This window comes from Hippocampus comes, unplaced genomic scaffold (genome assembly GCF_001891065.2).
Source record: "Hippocampus comes isolate QL1 unplaced genomic scaffold, H_comes_QL1_v1.1 scaffold365, whole genome shotgun sequence".
Taxonomy (NCBI): domain Eukaryota; kingdom Metazoa; phylum Chordata; class Actinopteri; order Syngnathiformes; family Syngnathidae; genus Hippocampus; species Hippocampus comes.
In genome coordinates this window covers 6207-31828 of record NW_017805384.1, presented here as the reverse complement: position 1 = coordinate 31828, position 25622 = coordinate 6207, and the positions used below count along the sequence as shown (strand labels likewise).

The window sequence follows — 25622 nt, the reverse complement described above, 5'->3', positions numbered from 1 at the left end:
TACAAATTTAATTCCAAAGTACATGCAAAAACAAAAGGTGAACGTGGTTAGGAGAGCATAACATGAAACAAAAGTGAATACATGAAAGTTTAACGCACCGCACATGCTCACATCATGTGATCCTGCCCAATTCCAGCTAAAAGTAGTGTCGAGATGTAGTCTGTCGAATACGGCAATGATATCACAAGAACATCAAGTATGTACGAGGTATCTGTGAATTGCAATGATACGTTGCATTGATATCATATATGCTAAGATCATTTCAGTGTGCAGGTGAAAGTGATTGTAGTGTAAATGCAAGTGCACGCACACTTTGGAGCACCCTGGAGATATCAAATACAAAACAGACAATAAATATTCTAATAGATATAAATTAATTCGTCAAACGCCACCCACCACCATTTGCACCCATGGAATGTGAACCTAAGAATGCATAAACACGTGTGTTTGTGCTAATCAATAGGGCAGCCGTGTGTCCCCACTTCGCCCCGAACGGACAGAGCTTTGTTGAATGGAGAGGGGCGACCATTGACGGTCACATGACGGATGCAGCCGTGGAAGGCGGGCAGGCCTGGTGTTGCAGTACCGCCATCTGGTGGACAGGATGAGGAGAGCATTTTATTATGAACACTGAAGACGATCTTGATGACAGTTTAAGCTTGGAGGAGAAGATTTGTTTCCATGTTGACCATATTGACAACATGTTTGATTGATTAACAGGGGACACTGTACAGCACTAACCAGGAACTCCTCCGAGGTAAACCACTTCTCTGGCCACTGCTGAACGGCCACGTTTGGGTCCGGCACCACGTTGACTGTCTGCATCCACATGGAGCTGCAGGACGTTTTTCTTCTTCACCACTAGAGACCAAAAGAGCGGCATGAGCCATCCAAAGGAGTGTGGTGGTGGAGGGTATTTTGGTCTTGTCACTCACCTGCGATGGTGTGCCAGCGTCCGTTGCAGAGTGCCTCTTCTGGTGCCAACGACAAGAAGACATCACCTTTGCCGCTGTTCATAGAGAGCGTCACCTAAACACAGAACACCAAAGGCAATGTTCCCATTATAGGTTCTTGAACGGCCTGGCCCCGCTCTGCCTGGCCTCCATTGGTTCTTCATTAGAGCAAGAACCAATCAATTGGTGCGGGATCAACTGAACTGTGCGAGCCACCATTGCACACTCTCAGTGTGTGGGGTTCTGCCATAAGATTTCACGTGTCCTGGACACTTGTTTTGCGCCGATTAAAAATAATAATTGCAGTTGCATTGTATGGCAACATCACAAATTACAGCTCTTCAAATGCACACAGATGAAAAATCAATTTCCAGATTTCAACCAGCAAGAGATAGCGGGGCGCCGCCAAGACAAAAATACAGTGCATACAGTACACACGTGATGCATTTTACATGAACATTCAACCATATTTATAATTTCATCTGTACCAATGGAGAGAATAGTGAACCTTGTGATAAACATTTTTTCGAGCAGCGTGCACCTTGCCGGGTCCATTCAAATGAATGAGAGATCACTCTCATTCACTTGAATGGATAGCTTGCACTGAGTCACTCAAGTGCGCTCGCTTAAAACCAGGAAATGGGTGTGTGAAGTAGAGTTCCTTGCTGTATTGCCTACATCTGTCGGTCAATCAGATGACAGTGACGTCACAGCCCACCTTGACCTACATTCTAGAACCAGGTTACCAAGAATTAATCCATGGCAACCGCACAGTCTTCAAAAAGTGTAATGGAAAAGCGACCGTAGGGTGTAACCAGGCTGTTTTGGGGTGGAGACGGTACAATGCAAAAGTGGCTCTTGTGTTTGTTGTCATGACACAGGGATGAGATCGAAGATGTAATGAATGCCCCTCCCACTGTGTCACCTCTCCTCTGCGCAGCGTCAATGTCAGATGCTGGCCAGACATCGTCCCAGCCTGTAACAACAGCCCAGAGTCGGACACCGGACGCACTTGCAGTCTGACCTCCAGGTCGCCACCCAGGACTAGCAGTTCACCTGCAGGAAGTACAGGAGTCTCACATCATCATCATCACACGATAATGCAAGAAACAGCGGTGACAAAACAGTTGCTCACCGACAACTACATGTCCTCCCTCTCCTGTGAAGAAGGCACCGGGCTGCACAGGCTTCTGGAAGCAAGGGACCACGCCTTGGCTGTGGGAGGGACTTCCCGCGGGGCTCTCGTTCAGCGTTAGGTCACGGACACAGCCAGTAAAGCCAGAGTGGGCGTCAGACATTGGAGATTGCTGTGGCATTCCTCCCACAAATAACGGAGCACTGATACGCGTGCGCTCTCCTGCAGGAATCTTCCTGGACTGAGCGCTGATCCCATCCACGATCATACTGACTTTATCCGCGTCACGCTTAATGAACACCTGAGGACAGAGCCGAGTCGCCATCTTAGCTTTCATCCGACCACGTCAGCGCTTGCTTGACTCACTCACCGTGTGCCATTGATGGTCGTCCATCTTGGCGCGGCTGCGCAGGCCAACCTTCCTCTTCCTTCCCAGAGACAGCACCAAATGACCCTCCGACACGGCCAGCGACAGGACGCCGCCCGACGTGTAGAGGATCAAACCTTCCGATGAGTTGATCTTTACGGTAAGTGAGATGTGAGGCCTGCGCAGAGAGCACCTCTTATTGACATGTCAAATGATTTGAACAGCAGCATTTGAAATACAGTTCGGAGTCAGGCTTTCTATTTTAAACAAAAACAAAATAAATGACAAAGTGATGCTGACAGCCTGCACTGACTCATGTAGTTCATTTGCAAAACTCTTTACTAAAACCAACAGAGATCGGTAGAATGCTAACATGCCAACAGGCAGTGGACTAACACAGCAAGATGGGAATCTAAGAACAAAAAGTGCAAACAAACAAAGGCAGACCCAATGAGCATTTCACATCTTGCACCGTGGAGAAATGATGCGAACATGCTGAGTACCTGAGTAAAGTAAGCATGAAGGCTGATCTATAATTTGAAGTTGGACATCATTTCAAATGAGAATTCAGGTAAATAACCCTGGCAAATTAGAATGATAAAAAAATCATCAAGTATATAAAATGAGGCCATGCCTTGAAGTGATCAAATTCTCTGTGCCTGAAATGTTTGATTCCCGGTACCTGGGGAATCGTTACTGGTGCCAATTATCAATGTGTTTATGTGATAATACAGTAGATGTTGATTTGTTTAATAATAATGTTGCAACATTTTTCAGTACATAAACTTGGGCGAACATAAAACTAAATCCTCAGCTTAAAACAAATGAGCAGAAGAGAACCAAGAAAAAAATCGAAATGATCTTGGACCAAAATACATGTAAAAGGTCGTAGTACCATTGAAATCCCAGACCACTCAAGGTTATCTGGGACAGGTCTGTTGTGTGTTCCCAGAACCAGAATCAAACAAAGTGAAGCAGTATTTAATTGCTTTTCTCCCTACCTGTGGAACAAACTCATCAAATACCTCAGATCTGCTCAAACTGTCATCCATCCATCTATTATCTGAACCACTTGATCCTCACGAGGGTCGCGGGTGTGCTGGAGCCTATCCCAGCCATACTCGGGCACCCTGAACCGGTTACCAGCCAATCGCAGGACACAAATAGATGAACAACCATTTGCACTCAAAATCACACCTATCTGCAATTTTGAGTGTTTTTGCTTGCCATGCATGTTTTTGGAATGAAGGAGGAAACTGGAGTACCCGGAGAAAACCCATGCAGGCACTGGAGAACATGCAAATTCCACACAGGAAGCCCAGGGCCTGGAATCAAACCCTGCACCTCTGCACTATCAGGTAGACGTGCTAACAGTCAAGCCAAAAATCACTTCTGGCAGAGGCTTAGTTCGTCATAGTTTCAAAGTTACTCTGAGTCTTGAGTCCAAGCGCGAAAACATGAGTCAGTCAGTGGTGGACCCAGTAGTGAGGGACAGGTGACGACAGGTGTAAATGCCTGACTCTGCAAATGACTATTTGTGTTGAGATGCCTCACTTGTTAGACAATTATCCCCAAGAAGGATTTTAAGGACTTTACCAAGCCCAGTGAAATGTGAGAATTTGATCAAATTCAAGCACTTCAGACCATACGAAATATTATTATTCAAACTCTTGAGCAGTAAATCTTGGTAGGCTAACTTAAGATGTCAGATCATTGTTAACAGATTTAAAAAGCAAGACAAAGTTGCGTTTTTTTACATGACACATTTTGTCAAAAATGAGCAAAAATACAGGGGAGCAGAATGGCTCTGACATTGTGTAATGCAGGGGTTGGGAACCTTTCTTTTTCACACGAGAGTCAAAAAACCCCACATCGTTTAAAATCGAATCCTCTGAGATGCATGGTTTTGCGGATGGATTTACAGATTGGTTGATACGTGGTCAGGTACAGCTTCATCACAAAAACATTCACGTTGAGGCTTCCATCGGTTTAATGTGACTGCAGGTTGTTTTTCAGGTTCACGTCTGTCGACTTATCGAAAGCGAGAAAAATATCTTGCTGAATTTATGTCCTCCATTTGTTGTTTCTCGACTTGATTTGATATCATAATGGAGTGAACATGAACAGTTCTTGCTGACAGAGGCATGGCATTTATTCATTTGATCGTCTTTAGCCGAGAAGTTGTCAAAATTTCGTTGTCTACATCAAGCATGAATGTTTTGACATATTTGCCATTTGTGAATGACTGTCCGTTCCTCACAATTGCGAAAGAACCAGCAAAGCTAGCGGAACTAAAGTCACCTTGTTGGGTCCATACATGGAGTTGCTGCTGACTTAGCTTCCCCCCTGGACAGTAGCTCTTGACAAGCCTTCTTTCTGCCTTCCGCTACTGGAGATTTTGATGCAAATGTGGCGCGGGTCGCTTCATATTCGAGCGATTCATCGATGACATTTTATCATTGCACAATAGACACTCTGCAGAACCTGATCTCTCCACCCATCCGTCCATCCATTTTCTGATCCGCTTTATCCTCACAAGGGTCACGGGGCCTGCTGCAGCCTATCCTAGCTGTCTTCGGGCAGTAGGCGGGGTACACCCTGAACCGGTTGCCAGCCTATCGCAGGGCACACAAAGACGAACAACCATCCGCGCTAACACTCACACGTAGGGACAATTTAGAGTGTTCAATCAGCCGGACTTGCATGTTTTTGGAATGTGGAAGGAAACTGGAGTACCCAGAGAAAACCCACGCAGGCACGGGAGAACATGCCAGAATCGAACCCTGCACCTCTGCACTGTGAGGCCGACATGCTAACCAGTCGACCGTCGGGCCGCGCCTGACCTCTCCACAAAAGCAAATTCTATCTGTCCATTCCTGCTGAAGTGTAAGGAGCTCCTCATTTTCCTTTTGCCAATTTATCATTTGAAAGGGGTCGCTCTCCACAAATGAGGTGATTAAAAACGAGGGAGATTTACCTCTTGTCCAAAACCAACTCGCGCAGACTCTTGCATATAATCCAATAAAATTTGAGTTTGAAAGGTGCAGGAGGACCCCGCACACTGGGGTACAGAGAGCATTGCCTCTCCTCTCAAAGTGGCGTTTGAAAATACAATGCGCCCTCACCACTCAGAGCTTCATGTTCTGCGGCTTCAGTGCTTCGCTGGTTTTCCCAAAATACCGTACAGTAGTCATAAAACAAAACAAAACAAAAACAAAAATACAGACATACTGGCAGACGTATTGCGGAAAGATGCATTGCTTGATGCTGATGTGCGAGAAAGAAGGTTTCCCTGAATGTATCCAATAATTCAATGTGTTAAATACAGAAACAGCCCCTGCAACCAACTCTACGCCTTTTAATAAGATACGCCGTGAAAATACAGTAGGTCTTTTAGTCTGGTCTTTGAAATGACACTTTCTTTTTCTTCTTGGGCACAGACTCTTGCATTGAATCCTCACTGGCCTTTTTTCCCATTGCAAAGACACTTTCCAAATATTTTATTTTTATTTTATTTTACTCACTTTGCTAGCTTGTGATTTCAATATTCACGTTATGTGACCGAGACGACGTGTCAAGAACCAGTCATAGACGGATGTCAGGAATCCGGTAACTATTCAAAATAAAAGAAATAAACCGGATATGCTGTAAGTTTTTTTTCCCTTCATCTGTGTGGCCCACGGTGGCTTGGCCTGGTCCAAAGTGGCCCGCGGACCAATACCTGGGGACCACTGGCCTCGAAGATAAAAAATACATTAATATTGAGCATAAGATCTTCAGAAAATATATGAATGGATGTAGGATATTGAATACATGTGTCATTAAAGTGATTTGTTTTCACTACAGTTCTGAGTTTTGATTTTGACTTCTGCACCATAAATGTTCTCAAGATTATTCTGTAATAGATCCTTTTTTTTTTTTTTTTAAATCAATTTCTTACAGACATCTCTAATGTAGATTGACATCTACTTTGTGCAAAAATATGGAGGACACTGTTAATCTTCTGTTTACATTTAATTGATTTTATACAGCAGCACGACTGGATGCGTTTTTGATTTGATGTTTAATGTCACTTCAAAATGAAGTGAGAAAAGCAGTCATGATGTAACTATAGAAAAACTGAAAATATCTCTATCATGCCATATTGCTATTGTGATATAAAACAGCCAATAACGTGGTTATTTTTTTTTTTTCGCTCAGCTCAAGTACTTGGTAATAAATCAGATAAAAAAATTCCATTCCTTTATTAAACAAAAACAGGATTTTTTTTCCCAGATTGACAGTTCATAATATACATAACATTTTTTTGTTAATTCAGTTACCAGTTTGATTAGCAACATGTGCAGTTGGGGGAAGGGACGCTACACTGCACACAGCGTAGTCGAGTTAAAAGCAGGCTGCAAAGCACGAGCTACGGGTGTTCGTTTTTTTGTGATCGGCAATGAAAGGCATCGATCGACAAATACCAATCTAGAGGTAAGATCGGGCCTAAAAAAATCCAACCCGACCCGACCCGTCCCGCGGGTATTAAAACCCGTCCCGGCCCGAGCCCGACCAATTAACTTGATTTGCAGGCAAACCCCAAATTTCAGATTTTATTTGTGAGGACTCGGGAGGAGGAGGGGTGATCTATGATAACAAATTAAAGCCTGTCTTTTGAAACGAGTTAAAGTTAAAGTTAAAGTAGTTAAAGTTAAACAAGACTGTATACACATTTACGTCTTTTATATTTCTGTTTCTGCAGAGGGTACATTAACCGACAATTTTCCATCATTGACCGATTTTTTTTAAGCGTTGACGGGAAAAATTTAAGGCCATCCATCATTTTAACAGGTTGAAAATTGGGCCATACACCACAACAGCAGTACGTCCTTAACAATCTAGTGCGGCACTTTGAGAGAAGCAGAGAGACAAAGAAAAACAATGATGGGTGGATAATAGACAGAGACAGGAAGGAGTTCTTTGAATTGTCATTGCACGAGTTTAGTACAGTACGTGTTGTAATGAGGCGACTTCTGTTTTTTTGCGAAACATGGTCTCTCGTGGCCAAAACTATTCACGGCCTCGAAACGCCTCAGTGCACTAAACATATATTTATTTTTTTAAAAAGTCAGCGAGAGAGAAGCCCGACCCGACCCGAATTCGGGCTTAAGATCTAACCTCTATACCAATCACATCCACTGAAACCAATTGATGGCCAATCGATCCAAGCACCACTTACTTTCGACAGCTTCAACTCATGTAGATTTCACGCTATCCATAGCAAGTCAAAACCGGATTCGTTTTTGACAAACCACGCAAAACAATTTTTCGACAAACCACTCAGAACTATTTTTCCATCTGCATAGTGGTAACACTCACTTGATGCTCAGGGAAGCAGGAACTGAGTCGAAGCGTTGGTAGCTTAGCTCTGAGCCGCTAAATTGCACTGCTCCCAATTCCTGCTCCAGCAGCACGTCCTGGCACGACTCCCTGGTGTTGCGACTACGTGACCCTGACAGCTTCTTGTTTTTTCCCTGAAAAGTGTACACATACTGCGCTGTGGGTGTGCATGCATCTGCAGCAGTGTTTCCCAACCAAGACTCTCGTTTTATATTTATCTTCTTATTACATCTTATCAATAAAATAGCAAAGTAGGAACGTGGAAAAAAAATAATTTGGGACCAGGACCTGGTATGTCTGCGTGCATACCTTGGGCTTGCTGTTGTGTTTGGGTGGCACGGACACAATCTGCTGAGGCTTTGTGGTGGCAGGACAGTTGAGAGGAACATTGACATTTTCTCTGACCTTCAGCAGATTCACCACCATCTGAGGACTGGTCTCCCTGATGACAAACACATTAAACAGCTTTTGTGATTCCTGCTCAACGTCAAACATCCTTGCCTTGCCATTATACTATTCTTTTTATACTGCAGTTCGAGCGATACGGTCTTCGACACTGTTGCGCATGCGATAATGATGAAAAACATTTCCAATATTGATATTTGATCAAGTCGTGTCAAAACTGGAGTGTGAGTGAATATTACATCACAACATTAACGCTTGATGCAATTGTATTCACACTGCACTAAGAAGCGATAATGATGCGATACAGCAAGTACCTGGATTTGAATCAATTGTGTCGGCACTGTCGCATAAGCAATAATGATGTCAGACATCACAACATTGCCACAGTATCTTACGGATAAGCAATAACAAGACAATACTGTACCTCACAATTTTAATTGTGGCCCAGTTGTATTGATACTTTATTGTTAGCCGTAATGATACATTACAATATTGATATTTAGAACAACTGTATCAACAGTACTGTAAATGCTAATCATACGATGCACCACAAGATTGTTATTTGTTCAATTTGAGGAATTATGGACTGGCAAAATCTGGTGAATTGCCCACCTGTCAAGAAGACATTAACCGTCCGGAGCATAGGGAAGGAAAAAAAGAAAAGAGGAGGAGCAAAAAAGGCGTAAAGAAAGATGTCAAGTAAAGATACAATGAACCTCAATTGTCTGGCACAGTGCACAGGCATACTGTTCAATAGAAAACTTGCTTCTGAGCAAATTATCCTACAAATGACCTCCTGCACGGTGCCCTAATCAGCTAATGGGCGGTTTTATTTTCTTTTAGAGCTGAGCCCCAAAATGGGTCTTAAATAATATGTAGAAATAACAATATACTCAATATGGTGTCTACATTATAATCTGGGTGGGGTGTGCTTTCCCTGCTATTACGTCATCATCAAAATGCTTTTGCCTTGTCACAACTTTATGTCAGGTTTTTAACCTGAGCTGGATGTTGTGTTAGTCAAAATCATGTTGTAGCACGTTAATTGCTTTATCCTTTGCATCATATATTGATATTATTATTCTTAGCCTTATTATTATTGGCATTCGTCGTGGTAGTGTAAATGCTGCAGCTTCCTGATTCTTTGCAACTGTGGGTCCCTACAATGCCTTTCTTGTACATAGTTTGCCAAAGCTTCACTCTCACCTCCTGATGAAGACATTGCTGATGCATCCTGTCAGGTTGCGTAGGCCCTGATCGGGCGTGCCCCCCAAGAAGGTGCGCCCCTCCAAGCTGGCCAAACCATGGCCCCTGGTGTCCAGCCAGAGCCCCTCCTTGGACTTCTCCAGCACGTCATTCATATAAACACGCACTCTGAGGAGGGCATTGGTAGACGTTAGCACACGTAGGTGAAGGTGAACTCCGTCTCATGTCAAATAGCTCTATACCTGTTGATGTTGTTGTAGATGGCCACGTAATGGCTGTTGTTGTCGTTGTACGTCTTCTGTGTCTTCACCTCGGTGTTGCCTGCTCTCACCACCACGTGACCTTCATTCAGGAACACCTGGCAAATGCCGTCCTGCCCAAGCATAATAAAATGGGCGTGCATGTACATGTATACACACACACACACACACACACACACACACACACACACACACACACATACACACACACACACACACACACACACACACACACACACACACACACACACACACAGAGTCAGTTTAGCAAGTCCATCAAATCATGCACCAACAAACGGGAAGCGCGCGTCACCTTGTCGTGATGGAAGAACATGAGTCCGTCCTTGTACTCTGTCCTAAAGCTGAAGCTGGCATAGAAGTTGCTCCTGAGTCCAGGAACGTTGCTCAGCGCCAGGTCCAGGTAGCTCTGACCCGAGAAGTGAGCCTCACGAGCCACCTGCACACAACATATATTTCTTCTTCACTGATGTTGTTCTTGACATGTGATTGTGCATATCCACTCAGTTAGCCTCAGTGTTTAAGTGTTTAACGAACGGCCCCCTCACAGCTGCAAATCAATTCTCATCATACCTCCAAAAGAGCCGTTCAAAAGATTGACTCGTTCATGAATGTCACAACACTCATAATATCACTTAATATCACTCATAAGATCTCACTTACATGTTGACATCAAAATTAATTTCATTGCCAAGTAAATCAAGATGGTGGAATACAGTTAATTGGCTATTGAGCTGCTGATGGGTTGGAGAAAGGCCAAATCCTGCCTGGCAAACAGTTCAAGGTGGAGCCCAACTACTGCTCGAAGACAGCTGGGTAGGGCTCCAGCACGCCCGCGGCCCTCGTGAGGATAAGCGGATTAGAAAATGGATAGAGTGATATTATTTGCCGACAATGTCACTGACAAGCATTATCATAGATTGTCCTTAATGAACAATGTTCAAACATAAGGGTGCCAATTCATGCACTTGGAACCAGGTCACCCTAGGCCACAATTTGCTGATTAATTTTGTGGTCAGCCGCCTGTCTTGGACACCTAGGTGGAGAGAGAGGCAGAACTGTCAACTCATCACCACCTGGTGGTGTGTTGGGTCCGAAAGTGGGGGAAGATGCCGGTCCGACCTGGCAGACCCAAACATTATAAGGGTCTTCTGGGAACGTCTAGCAGAGTGCTCTGTCAGAAGGAGTTTAAACTCCCAATTCCGGCAAAATTTCCCCCACATTCTGGGGGAGGAGGGAGACATTGAATCAGAGTCGACCATGTTCCGCGCCTCCATTGTCAAGACGGCCGAGTAAGGTGGTCGTTGCCTGTCATGGCGACAATCATCAAACTCATTGGTGGACACCAACGGTAAGGTATGACTTCAAGCATAAAAAGGAGTATTATTGAGGATTTTTTTGTGCTGTGCGACTCCGAAGTAAGGTGATGGATATCAACTGGCTAAGGGAACCAAAGCTTCAGCTTTGGCTGAGGCAAAAACTCATGCGTGGAAAGGGTTCGGTGAGGATATGGAAAAAAGCTTCCAGACAGCTTTGAGATAATTCTGGTCGACCATTCGGCGTCTCAGGAAGGGGAAGCGGTACACCATTAACACTGTGTGTAGCGGAGATTGTGACTCAGTGGAGAGAAGAGCTCCTCAATTGTACCTTCCTTGACAAAACAGAGTGAAGGACTCTGAGGTGAGCGCTCCTGATTGAAGTCCGCGAAGTGTTTTAAAAAACCTCCTGGATGGTAAAGGCCATGAGAGTGGATGAGATCCGCACGGAATTCCTACAGGATCTGGATGGTGTGGGGCTGTCCTGGTTGACACACCCATACAACATTGTGTGAACATCAGGGATAGTGCCTCCGGATTGGCAGACAAAGGTGGTAGTCCCCCGGAGGGTGTGTTCCAACTGCATAAGAGGGCATCAGACTACTGAGCCTCCTTGGTAAGGTCTATTCAGAACGAATATTTTGGTTTTCGACCTGGCCGTGGAACATTGGACCAGCTCTACCCCCTCGGCATCTTCTTTGAGGGTGCCGGAAGTAAGTCGGATTTGTTTCCAGTGAGAGTTGCACTCCGCCAAGGCTGCCCTTGGTCAGTGATTCTGTTCATAACATTCATGGACAGAATTTCTAGATGCAGCCAAAGCATTTACGGGTTTTGATGTGGTGGCTTAAGTATTGCATTTCTGCTTTTTGCAGATGATATGCGACTTTTGGCTTCATCAAGCCAACTCTCAATGGAGCAGTTAGCAGCAGTGTCTGAAGCAGTGGGGATCAAAATCTGCACCTGTAAATCTGAGACCATGGTCCCCAGGTTGGAGATGAGATCCTGGCTCAAGTGGAGTAGTTTAAATATCTTGGAGTCTTATTCATGAGTGGGAAGATGGAGGTGGAGATCGACAGGCGGATCATTACTCGCATCAGCAGTGATGAGAACTGTATATTGATCTGTTGTGTTGAAGAAGAGGCTGAGCTGAAATGCAAACCCCTTCATTTACCGGTCAATCTAATTTCCTTCCCTCACCTATGGTCACGAGCTATGGCTCGTGACTGAAAGAATAAGATCGCGGATACAAGCGGAAGAATTAATTTTACTCCATATGGTATCCAGGCTCTCCCATAGTGATTCAGGAGGGACTCTCGAGCCGCTGCACTTCTGCATCGAGAGGAGCCGGAGGTGGCTCAGGAATTTGGTTTGGAAGGCTTAGGTGCCTTCCTGGTGAGGTATTCCGGGAGGCATGTCACACCGAGAGAAGGTCGCGGGGATGACCCAGGACATGCTGGAGAGAGTATGAATCCCGAATGGCCTGGTAATAATACTAAGAGTTGAACAAAGTGGCTGGGGAGAATGAAGTCTGAGCTTCCTTGCTTAAGCTTCTGGCCCCACGATCTGACCTTGGATACGTGGAAGAAAATTAATGGATGGATGGATGGATGGATGGATGGATGGATGGATGGATGTCTCTGTCGTGTGCCCACATGTGCGTCGCATGTGGCAACACCGGGGTAACGGCACTCAAGTGTGACTTGGGGATTTTTCTATTATTTAGCCACAACAAGCTAAGTTGGCCAATAAGTTTCCTGAACTAGTTCCAGTCCTGTAATGGCTGTTTGTCTATGTGTCCTGTGACTAACAGGTGACCAGTCCAGATGGTACCCTGCTTCTTGTCGAAAGCCAGCTCAGACAACCTCCACCTCAGCCGTCACGCTAATGAGGGTACGCACAAAAGGAAATAAATACATGTTGATGGAGGTTTTTGGTGTTCCTACCAGCAAGTCACTGTCACATCCAAAACTGACTCCAGAGCTTTTCATCCTCTTCAGGTCGATGTGGGAATTTTGGGCCTTGACGTTTCGGAAACATCCCTTTAGAGAGCCCTGCTCGGGAAACAAGGGCCGCAACCTGCACCACGACATAACAACACACACCCCCCCCCCCCCACACACACACACACACACACACACACACACACACACACACACACACACACACACACACACACACACACACACAAAAACTTTAAAGCACGTCATGTGAAAATCAACGTGACAATGTTTTTCTGTGTATCTCTGTGATTGCTACTGTGTGTTTTGAGGATAGATCTGTTTCCACGGTAACCCACCTCTTGTGGTCTGCTAACTAAAAATGAGGTCCCCAATTTTAAAATAAACCAAGCTAGTATTCTAGACTCGCTTATGCAGTGTGGGCTCCATTCACTTGCATAGAATCAATGCACACATTGATCCTTCCAAATGCAAAGACAAAATGCAGTGTTTATATGGACACATAGGCGGCCACACGGAGACTGGCCATTTCAAAGACGGCGGGCTGGCCGTTTCAAATGAGCTTTTAGTTGGAGGTCCTTTGTTAAGCTAAGCCGCCACAGGTATTTTGAACATAACGCGGCAACACTTTGTCGGTACGTAGCTGTAACCACACTGCACTGCAGTGATCATCAGCTTTTACCTTGCTAGCCAATTTCCGGGAAGTTGATAACTGCTCACAAGATAGCTCCGTGGTTGTCCCACATAAAGGTTTTTGAGTTTGGTACGTGTTGGTTTTAGCGTGGTCACTATGGAAAGTGACTCGAACAGAATGGTTGGTGACTGTTTTGGATTATATTTGCTGGAGGATTTATTCTTTCACTTTGAATCACATTTACAAACTCAGTGTCAAACTCATCCGGACTCCTTACCATATGAGGAGCTCGCAGCCAAACACCACGCCTGCAACTTGTATGTAAATACTTATTCCCGTCATTAATCACCCACAGCTATACTATTTAAGTGCCATACTACTAATATTATCTGCTGAATTTGACACAGAGAATCAAAAGAGAATACAAAGGTTTTTTAAAAAAAATTTTTGTTGACGCCACATATCATCGTACCAGAATTACAAATGTGTTCACGTGCACTAAGTGTATTCGCACGTGTGTATGAGACCGGGGCACTGGAACTACTGTTTTTTGCGTTTCACTTGTAACAAACACTGGTCATGTAGAAAACGTTTGAAAAACTTTAGGAAGCAATCAAACCAATTTCCCTCGAAATGAAATTATCTATCTTTTTCGTTTTTGTTTTTTTTACCCACAGGTACAGATGACGACTGACGGAACCCTTTCTACGATGGAACTTTCCTGTACGACTGAGAGCCTCCACAAGCACTATCTTTCAAAACTAAACTTTACACACACATAAGGCCTGGGGAAAAAAAAGTGAATATTCTGGGGTTCTTGTCCTGTGTCAGCACTCCAACGTGACAGTACCCCAACTTGGCCAGGGTTGCGAGGGCACTATATAGCTAGCTAGCTCGCGCTATGATGTTCATCTTGTCTACTTATGGTTAAATTAGGTTTAGGGTGGCTTTTGTTTGTGTGTGTGTGTTTATGTGTGCGTGTGTGCGTGTGTGTGTGTGTGTGTGTGTGTGTGTGTGTGTGTGTGTGTGTGTGTGTGTGTGAGAGAGAGAGAGTGCGAGTGTTTTTGACCTGTCTGGCATATTGTGTTCGGGGACTCCTCCCAGAAAATATGTGCGTCCAAAGGCTGGGATGTTCTCAGAGAAAACGTGCGTGAAGAGTTGGATGCGGTTGCTCCTCACTACCACTCGGTACGGCGGAGATCGTAGGATGATTATCTCCAGCTAAACAAGTCAACAATGAATTAATCAACTTGAGTGCTTTGGACCCACTTAATTAGATGTACTTGCAAATTGGAACAGGTATCCTTCACGTTTAAACTGGTACTGGTACGGTTCCCAGTACGCAACAGTACCACTGTTCCATCCTTTTGTGTGTTTATACAGAATTCATAAAAATATTTTGGATCATAACATCTATCCATCTATATGTCTGTCTGTCTGTCTGTCCGTCCATACACACCCCTCCATGGGCTGTCACCTTACAGTGGTGGAGGGGTTTGTGTGTCCCAAAGATCTTAGGAGTTGTCTGGGGATGTCTGCCCCCTGGCAGGGTCACCCATGGCAAACAGGTCCTAGGTGAGGGAACAGACACAGCATGGCTCATAGGCCCCTTATAATGAGTATGAAATTTGGACCTCGATTTCCCATGCCCGGATGTTGGTCACAGCCCCCTCCCAATCCGTGGAGCCAGGCCTGGGGCTCATCACCTGTGGGAGGGACCAAAGGGGTCGAGTCCCCTGTGAGCTGGGCGGCGGCAAAAGGCAGGGAACTTGGCGGTCCGTTCCCCGGCTACAAAAACTACCTCAAGGGACATGGAATGTCACGTCTATGGCAGGGAAGGAGCCTGAACTGGTGCGCGAGGCAGAGAAGTTCTGACTAGATATAGTCTGTCTCGCCTCGACGTATACCTTTGGCTCTGGTACTGGTCCTTTCGAGAGGGATTGCACACTCTTCCACACTGTAGTTGCCGAACAGTGAGACGCGCTGACCAGGTATGGGCATACTTATTGGTTACTGGCTTGGCGTCTTTACATCGGGGTTCACTTTCATTCCGCCTTTGGGTGGGGGGACAGGTCCTGACTGTCGTTTGGGCCTATGCACCCTTGCGGTGAGTTGTATCGTGTATGAACAACTGTTTTTGTCGAACAGCTATATTCGCCTTTAGACAGTGGCCAAACGGGTCGTAGGAGAGCCAGCGGCAAAACTGTTTCTCCGTGTCGCTGTGCCACGGCTACAATGGTCTGTCAAAATATGTTCTAGCGGCCCACAGTACAAAAAAAAGATTGGGCACTGGACCGCTGCCCCCAGAGAAGTGTGCTAAATTTGCCACTCACACATCTGACACCGCAAGTCAAGAGGTGGCCCAATTAATTTTTCAATTGGACCATGCAACTCCCTCCATCCATCCGTTTGTTCTGAAGAGGGTTGCGGGGTGTGGTGGAGCCTGTCCAAGCTAAATTTGGGCGGAAGGCGAACTGCACCCCAAACAGGTCGGCAGTCAGTCGCAGGGCACAGCCATGCAAGTCAATTGTATAAAATATGAATTTAATAAATTTTTATAAAACAGTACATTATTTTGTTTTAATAAGCTGCCATTGTGCAGCCCTGGTACGTTATTATAATTAGGAAATAAAAAGTGGAAAAAAAATCTGTTCAATATTCAGTTACAGTAAAAAGACATCTATATATAAATTAATCATAAACCTTGTCCAGATGTGCCAAAAGTCTTCCATGAGGTCGGTGAATGAGCACCAAAGAAATACTGTAAAAGTATATATACCACATTGGGACTGGCGTCGCTGACCCTCAGGAGCGGGGAAGTGGGATCCTTGGGCTGGAACTCCTCCATCTCACCGCTTAACTGGAAGAAAGCCTTCAAGTGGCCTCGGACCACGGCCAGACACAGGAACTGGTCCTGATTGAGAAAATGCAGGCGTTCAGCACGTCGTCATGGCATTGAAAGTCATCTGATGGACTCATACTTTGTTTTGAAGCAGCAACAAAATCCCTTTGTGGGAGATCAGCTTGACTTCCTGCTCGAAGCGCTGCATGCGCGCTGACTCATCGCTGAAGGAGATCTCGGCGAAGCCGGTGCCGTCGAAATAAGCGGCGTCGTTCACCCAGGCCTGTGTTAGCGTTGGCTTGGACCTTTTTACGGCATTATCAACAAGCACGCATCAACACCCGGGCACAGGTAGTCAGAGAAATGGACGGGTGCAGGCCCTCACCTGCCGCATGGCTTCTCTTGCGTGGTGTTCACCTGGAAGATTTCCTCAAAGTTATACAAGCTGAGCACTTCCTCATTGAGAGTGTCCAACTCCATGCAGCCTCTAAAGCTGGGCAGAGCTAGCGGGGGAGGGGGCTGCGAGGGGAGGACAAACACTGTGAAGGAATCTCAGTCATAACGACGAAAGAGTTAATCATGGCCTCACATAGGAGTCATCTAAAAAAGTCATTGTTTGTTCCTCCTGGTTGCTGGTGTAAAAATTATTCATGGCGTGCGTCCCCTGGCTGTGTGCCCTTCGAGCAATATAATGACAAAAGTAGGTGACATGTAAATTAAATTAAATTTCGTGTTCGTCATGGCTGCTGGTCTAAAAGGTAATCTAGCTTTCCACCACAAGGATGTGTCCTAGCTTCCCTTACAGTTACTGTCTATAATTACTGTTATGTTTCTTTTTAGGTCACGTTTGGTTTTGTTCCCTCCTGTGCCTTTTTTTGTTGCCACCTGTTCTCGTCATCAGTGTCCCTTGTGTTTAACCAATCAGCTCCCTCAACTCTTTGTGTCTTGTCCAGGTGTGTCTCATTGTCTCGTCACTTTGCTTGCATTTACCTGTAGTTCCATGAGTTCTGTCACTCGTTGTTGTGAGTGTATGAGTGTCTGTGTGCTCCTGTCATGTTTTGTTTTCTGTCACAGGTTTTTGGCTGCTTTGGTTCCTGTGGTTTTCTGGACTTTGAGTATTTGAGTGAGTTTTTTTCCAGTGTACTCCTGTTTGTATTTTTTTTGTTAAATACATCTCTGTCAGCCAACCCTGCCTCTCCCTGTTTTTTGAGGTCCTCCAACTACCACCTCGCAAAACAATTACAAAGCATTGTTAATATTATGTACCGTGCCATGAAAAAGCATTTGACGTCTTCTCAAATTCTTTTGGCATAGTTTAACATCATCATACAAGTGTATCAGACAAAGAGTGTGAGAAGACAAAAAAGCTGTTTTTACATGGTGATTTGATTTACAAATTTGGAAGTCCTGTCAAAAATGTTCGACAATAATATGCTCTATGCGGCCCCACTAGTGTAACACGGTACTCTAATTCATACTGCGTTTGTGGAATATAAATTAAGCGGCAAAGTCTGACCCATTTTTACTCATCTCAGGAAGCGGCCATTTTGCCACTTGCTGTCGACTCAAAATGACATCACATTTGCTCAGGTAACGACCAAGCATGGCTCAGCTTGCAAACGACACATGATCAAACTCAGAAAACAGGTGAGCCGTGACTACAGGATTAAATATTTGAGTGGGCAATTTAAGCAAAAAAAAAAAATAAAGAGCGCAAATATTTTCTCACAGCACTCTATGTATTGTTTGAAAACACTGTTCTCGTCTATTGTTAGCGCAATGACACGCATTTTTGGTTTCCTTTTTTTAAGGTGGTGGATATGTCTACCTTAAAAGTAGTGGGGTATCCCCCCACATAGAAGACGGTGTCACTGGTCAAAAGATTGAGAAGCCCTTGATCTCCTCCCGCCTCCACGTAGGCTTTGGTGACCCTCTGCTCGCCTTCAGAAGCCTCCGAAGACATGGACATTTGACCATACTGCAGGATCCTTCAACACAAAAACACAGCGTATGAAACAATTCAAAGTCATACACGTTACATGTGGGCCGTACCCTACCTCTCCAGGACCACACTGTTAAAATTGCCATTGGACTGGACCTCCTCAGACATCAACACATCTGCCGTTTCACCTCCGATGTTGAAGTACCAGCGCAGCCTCTTCCCCTCCAGCGCCATTCCCAGGAAGTCCTTCGAGGACTAAAAAGACGAGCGGTCAACACGATTGACTCTTTTCATGCGCACCAGAGCCATGGCACAACATTTATCGGTCATGCGGAACAAAAGCACCATGCAGACACAATGCCAACCCTCAAAGTGGACAGTCCTTACAAAGAGCTCGCAAAATTGGTGGATCAGTTCCATTTTCACAGACCCCAGAGGGGCAGGTTGTAACAAAGCAACATGGATCCCACTATCTGATTATCACAGTTGATGAAATCAGTTTAGTGTAACGTCTCAAGCTATCATAAGACAGCTGAAATTGTGGAATTTGAATTAAGCAGCAAAATGCACCCATTCATTCATTCAGGGGGCAGCCATTTTGCCACTAGCTGCCGACTCAAAATGACAAAATTATATATATTGACATGGGAGGGCTTATTAGCCAAATAAGACCCTCTCTAGCTCTGCTGCCGTGGAGAGAATGTTCTCCACAGCCGGTGACATGCTGACTTCCAAAAGCTGGTGTGCCTATGTCCCTGTCGGGTTATACCAGCTACAAGTGGCAGTTTTGGAAGGAGAACTAGTTTAGATATTTTGGGTGTGTAAAGTGGTCTCAAAATGAATAAAATTGTTTGCTGTTACCCTTGTAAATAGTTTTTTTTAGTGACAATCCTAAAATAGTGGTGACAAATTGTAATTTAGCGGAGCCGATTAAAATAACGATGATGGACTGACAATTACAGTTTGGTTCGGCTTGAAGTAATCATGATGAATTGACGATGACAGATGGGTTGGCAAATGACAAACCGGCAAAATTTTCTGAAGCTACCACCTCTGCTGATTTCAAAAGTAGTCATTCATCAATTTGTGTACATGTAATAATGTGATGAGACGATCACTGTCATAACAGTCATCTGAGGGTAGCTGGAAACAAAGTGGCCCGTGACAAACATGAGTCTGACACCCCTGCATAATCAATGTGTCGTTTGACAGTGCATTCAAGTGGGAGTGGCATTAAACAGCTTGAAGCCGCTTTTTTTGCTGAATTGTTCACAATTTATCAAATTCCTGCTCACTATAAAGTGAGTTGAATTGAGTTTCCTTCCACCACACTGCACTTGTATCTCAAGTTAGCACTTGAAAGAAAAAGCAAAACAATTCTAAAGTTGGCTCACTCTTATCTCAAGGCAACACGATACATTTTTTAAATCGGTAAATTAAATTGGTATTTTTTGTTGAGTTTTTATAACAATACATATTGTGACCTTTTTTAATGTTGCACTGAACAAATATCCCACATTTAAAAAAAACTACCGTTAACTTAAAGGAATGCTAAACTACGTAAGTGCTTAAAAACAAAACAACCGGAAAATCCACTCAAATCTAATTAAAACTAAGTGGATTAGAAAACAAAAGTCAAAATGAAATGAAAACAAATTCAATGAAAAATCCCAAACTAATATCACCTCGGAACATTCCACATAGAACAACAGTGACACCGAAGAAAGACAGGAAAAAGGTTTTGACTAGCAGCGTGAAGGGGCTAAAGTGTCTCTGGGCACAATATAAAATCAGAGCACGGGTGTGTTCTCATGGAGACGCTTACATCTTTGTTGCCGAGGTAGAAGACAAACTGCTTGGCGCCATCGTCCTGTCGGCGTGAGCGCGCTGCTTCGGGCAACGTGATGTAGAACTTGAGGGAGGTATAGGACGCTAGGTCTGCCAGGTTGGGAGGGGTGCGCACCTGAATGCCTGATGCGCCATTGAACTTCACAGGAACGCTCACCTGAATGCGGGAAGGAGAGGACACAGAAGACAGTTTCGTTCATGTTCAATAGCATTCGCCCTCATTAGGGTAGCTGGTAAGCTGCGTGAGAAAAATGGCTGCAAATCTTGATGTGGCAGTTAAGACTGAGACAGATAGTATAGTGACGGAGGATGACAAAAGCAAATTTTTAGCAGCTTCTGTATGTGTGTCGGTCCATGTCCAATTGGATTTTGAGCTCAACTTTTACCCTTAAAAAAATATATCATTTTTGACTTCAAGAGCTCTGTGTAACCTTTGTACAACTTTCTGCATGCCAATTTGAAATCACATCCTTTTTTATTGCTTATTCAGAGATGGATATTTAAAAAAAATGTAAAATCCCATTCATCGATTAATTGGAGCAATCATCAACGGATTAATCAAATGTTAAAATAACTGATCTGAAAAGGTCGTTGCGTTTCTTTTCCTTCTTGGATTGGACACATTGCTAGCTTGGCTTCCACTGTGGCACCTGTCAACTAGGCTGACTCTTCAGCAGTAAGCTCTCTTTTCATTTTCGCTACCTCACACCTGCTAGCTTAGCTGGCTTGGTGTCTTCTTTCAGGTTAAAATTCATCATTTTATTCAACGTTCAACTTATTCCCCTATTTTTCCCTCATTTCCCTTCCAATCATATGCTCATAGTCTTTGTCTTGCTCAAATTGGCTTTCTTAAAGGGGTTCTGATTCCCAGATCAACTTTTTTTTTTCCTGAACTGGTGTCTACTCATGCTGTCCGCATCCTGGTCATTAATTTGACATTTTAGTGCATGTTTATTGAAATCTTGAATTTGCGGCAAAACTTTGTGTGACGCCATCATCAGGTCAAACACTGCACTGCAAGTGAATTTGACATTCTGTCCTCAGGATTGGGCGAACAAGGAATCCTGATGTCATTCCCGGAATCTTGACGTAGTCCCGTGAGGTATACAAGCGGCTCAGTTTTGTACACGCCTTCGTAGCGCGCTTGCTGACATCTTTATATCTTTATATACAGTGATCCCTCGCTATTTCGCGGTTCGTTTATCGCGGCTTCAGTGCATCATGAATTTTTTCAAAGATATTCATAAAAAAATAAAAATAAAATAAAATAAAATTTAAGTCCGCAAAAGGTCCGCGAGAAGCAGCGAAAGTCAGCAAAACAATAGCGAGTCACATAGAGCAACATATACAGTACTACATGTATATGTTTACTGTATTTTGTTATTCATACACTAACCCAGTGTTTTTCAACCCGTGTGCCGCAGCACACCAGTGTGTGACATTGTCAGGTGTGCCGCGGGAAAATATCCAATTTGTATGCCTGTGCGGTCTTTCGCCCAGAAAGTAATCATGTCGTACCCTCCCATACCACTAGGGAGCAGCAACAGCTGATTGCTGATTGCTGATGCTGATTCGTGTGTATTTGAAAGCCCATTCGGTACTCCGGATGGAGCATGCGCCCGACACCGCTGGCAGGTTGGCTCTCTGGTCGTTTGAGGATGGAGTCTGCTGCTGCTGGGCTGCTGCTGCTGCTGCTGCTGGGGTGCTGCTGCTGCTGCGTGCCTGATGCTGCTGCTGCTGCTGCTGCTGCTGGGCGTCCTCCAGGCGGAGCCTGCTGTATAATTATGCTCCTACACAGCCACTGTCCTCCACTTGCAGGGCTACCAATTTGACCAAGACTTTCAAAAGAAGTCCAGTGCCAATGCCGATAGAGAATTCCATCTTGCGCGCTTAGAGGAGAACCACGAAGGCTTTGACGTCACAATCTACACAGACGGCTCGGCGCAGGAAGGGTACCACTACAGGCGGAAGTGGCGTAATAACCACAACTGGCCCACCAAGTGATCCAACGGTCCACCATTCCTTTGCATATCAGGCCGGTAGATGGAGTTCTTCATTCCAGGCGGAAGAGAAAGCAATTAACGCAGCTCTTCAACTTGTGCTTCAGCAACCGGATTGGAAAGAAGTTCCCCTAGTGACCGATAGCCAGTCGTGTATCCTGAAACTCCAAAACCTCCATCCATCCAACGTCTCTCTCAACAGGGACGAAGCCGAAATCCTCCAAACCCTGGCGAAAATGCACCAACGTGGTTGCCGCATCACTTTCACTTGGTGCCCCAGCCACTATCTACTATCCCAGGGAACGAACTAGTCGACCAAGCCGCCAAAAGGCACGACCCTTGAGCAGGCCAAAGTCAACATCCACTATGACACTGCCAAGGCAGCCATCAGACGAGCTACCAAAGGCCCCCCCATCCAACACGTTAGGTTGAGGCAGGTGTACGGGGAGAGAGGAGAGAAGGTATCGACCAATAGAGAAGCAGCATTATCAAGCCTGGAGCAAACGACCTTAACCCATATGCTGCAGTCGATGTAAATAAGTTTATATAACGCAACATACAATTTTACAAAAATTGTAAAAGTATTATTCCTGAATATTTATTTTACTTTCAACCACTCGACATGTTCAGTGGCATCAGTGCTATACATACACATATAGTTCTTATCTTTTCTTTGTATTTTTGCCCTCTATGGACAATAAAAGCGGTATTGTGCTATGACCAAAACATAAATATAAATCTATATAAATAAAACATGAATTGGAATATTTCATATCACACAATTTTTATGCTTTGTCTTTGATTTCAAGATGACAATACACAAAAATCTACAAAAATTGTAGAAATTGTAACACATGGATTACGCCGACTTCACAGCAGACACCACCCGGAGCTGAAATATTGGCTCCATAAAATCGTACGCGCAGAGGACACTGTCTGCAGAAAATGTGGATTTGGGGATGAAACAGCTGAACACATGATGCAGAGTTGCCCAATCATTCACAGGACAACTGAGAAAGTGCCATTAGATATCCTGACCTCCGACCCGGGACTGGCCCTCAAACTCTGGGAAAGATGGAAAGCCCGACCTGACTACCCAGACGTCACGAAACCCAGAGACCAGGGGAGACAATCAAGACAACAGAGCTGATTCATGTGCAACACAAACAAACAAACAAACAAACAAACAAACAAACAAGCAGCAACAGCTAGCCAATTGCCTTGTGTTTCGATGAGAGACAAGCGAATTTGTGACGCATGAATGCAGGACGACAATGAAACAATAAATATGAAAGATGATAAAATACTGTTTTCTTTGTGTTCATTTGATTCCAATTCAAGCTGTTATAACGTCATTCTTCAATGTTAAAAACGGTTATAGTAACAATGGACAGCCAGTGGGAGCGAGCGAGCGACAGCCAGGGGGAGCGAGCGAGCGACAGCCACCTGAGGGGCCAGCGGCGGTCGACCCATTGGTGAGACATAAGCAGAAAAATCCACCCCAAAAAACCAACCGGCCAATCGGTGAGTCTGGCGGCGATGGCGGCGAGGGCGGCGGCGGCACAACACACTCGACCACCGAGGCAGCGTGAGCAAGCGATAGCCAACTGCCGTGATTGAGCGAGAGGACTCTTCGGAGCTCCAGTGGCGGTCGATCCTTTGGGAATGGCACTAGCAGCTGGAGCCACCACCACTTGAGGCCAGCCTATCGAACAGTTAACCCGGCAGCAGCGGCAGAAAACTTGAACACCGCGGCGGTGTTGTCCGGGGAGGCCACAGGCCCACTGCTACGTCACCATCATCCGGGTTGGCAGAAAGACCACAGCACATGTCATCAACCAGCTGACAGCCGGCTAGCAACGAAACCCGAAAAATGCCGCCTAAACGGGGACAAGATATTAAACACGATGAAGAATTAATGACCCTTACGCAAGTCAACGAACTACTCATCCAACAAAAAGAACTGTTCACAGCACTCATGCAGCAACAACAGGATCACTACAAAGGATTTGTAAAGATGATACTGGACTTTTCCAGGGAAGTACAAGAACTGAAAACTAGTCTGAATTTCACCCAAAAGGAGGTCGATGACATTAAAAAACAACAAACGAATGGATCTGACCATAGCAAAACCATGCAAACTGAAATCTATAAAGTATGTAACAGTATGCTGGTTTTAACCGACAAGATGGACAACTTAGAGGGACTATCTAAAAGAAATAACTTGATAATCGATGGAATTGAAGAAACGTGGACTGAAACGGAGCAAAAAGTGCAAAAAATCTTCAAGGAGCAACTGCAATTAAAGGAGACAATCGAGGTGGAAAGAGCCCACCATATGGGGAAACACGAATCGGGAAGACCTCGACCAAGGCCAGTAGTGGTGAAATTTGAAAAATATAAGGACAAAACAATGATACTACAGAGAGCAAAATACTTAAAAGGTCCCAAAATCTACATTAATGAAGATTATACAGATATTGTACGTCAAAAAAGAAAAGAATTGGTTCCAAAACTAAAAGCGGCACGTGAAAGAGGGGAAATTACCTACTTGAGGCACGACAAACTCATCGTCCACCCCCGCACCAGTACTCCAATTCAACGGGCTCGACTTCAACATGCTGAGAGCTGATGACCACCAGACAATAACTTTGACTTAATTGATATAGGAAACATAAAACACAAACATGAACTTTAAAATCTTTGATTATGCTGAACACAAGACATTCGACCCAGATAACAACTTGGATCCAGACAATAATTTCAACAGTCATAATAACAGCATCATAAACTCCGAGTATTATACGGACGAACAATTCAAAACAAATGTAGAACTGAAAAATATGGTTTCAGTGATACACATAAATAGTAGAAGTCTTAATAAAAATTTCACCAAAATCAAAGAATATTTTACCACATTTAATAAATTTACAATAATTGCGAGATCAGAAACTTGGCTTGATGATGAAAAAACAAGTGATATGAAAATTGATGGATATGAAATGTATGCAACACATAGGGAAGACAAAAAAGGAGGGGGAGTCGCAATATATGTAGATAAAACACTGAAATGCAGCAAAATTCATAGCTTGACAAACACAACAGAGTATCTAATGGAATGTCTAACTCTTGAAATACATATTAAAAATGCATCAAATGTCATTATAAGTTGCGTTTATAGGACACCAGGATCTTGTCTTGACACATTTAATAAAAAACTGATAGATATGCTAAGTTGTTCTAATGACAAGAAAACACGAATAATATGTGGCGACTTTAACATTGACTTATTAAACCCAAATGGACACAAAAAAACAACAGATTTCATAAATACAATGTATAGTAACGGTCTTTTC

At 44.3% G+C, this 25622-nt stretch overlaps 1 protein-coding gene across 1 annotated transcript; it reads right to left on the bottom strand.

The window, feature by feature from the left end:
* On the bottom strand, nucleotides 1-20464 carry LOC109517546 (laminin subunit alpha-5-like). Its single transcript, XM_019872764.1, has 19 exons — nucleotides 20244-20464; nucleotides 18534-18673; nucleotides 18305-18464; nucleotides 16862-16995; nucleotides 16616-16781; nucleotides 16414-16548; nucleotides 14704-14855; nucleotides 12986-13118; nucleotides 10022-10165; nucleotides 9691-9821; nucleotides 9449-9616; nucleotides 8147-8279; nucleotides 7817-7971; nucleotides 2459-2633; nucleotides 2089-2389; nucleotides 1879-2009; nucleotides 936-1029; nucleotides 742-861; nucleotides 1-592 (listed from the first exon to the last, which is right to left on the bottom strand). The coding sequence occupies exons 2-19, from the start codon at nucleotides 18650-18652 to the stop codon at nucleotides 453-455; spliced, it is 2691 nt and encodes an 896-aa protein (XP_019728323.1). The 5' UTR covers nucleotides 18653-18673; nucleotides 20244-20464; the 3' UTR covers nucleotides 1-452.
* Between the last annotated feature and the right edge of the window lie 5158 nt (nucleotides 20465-25622).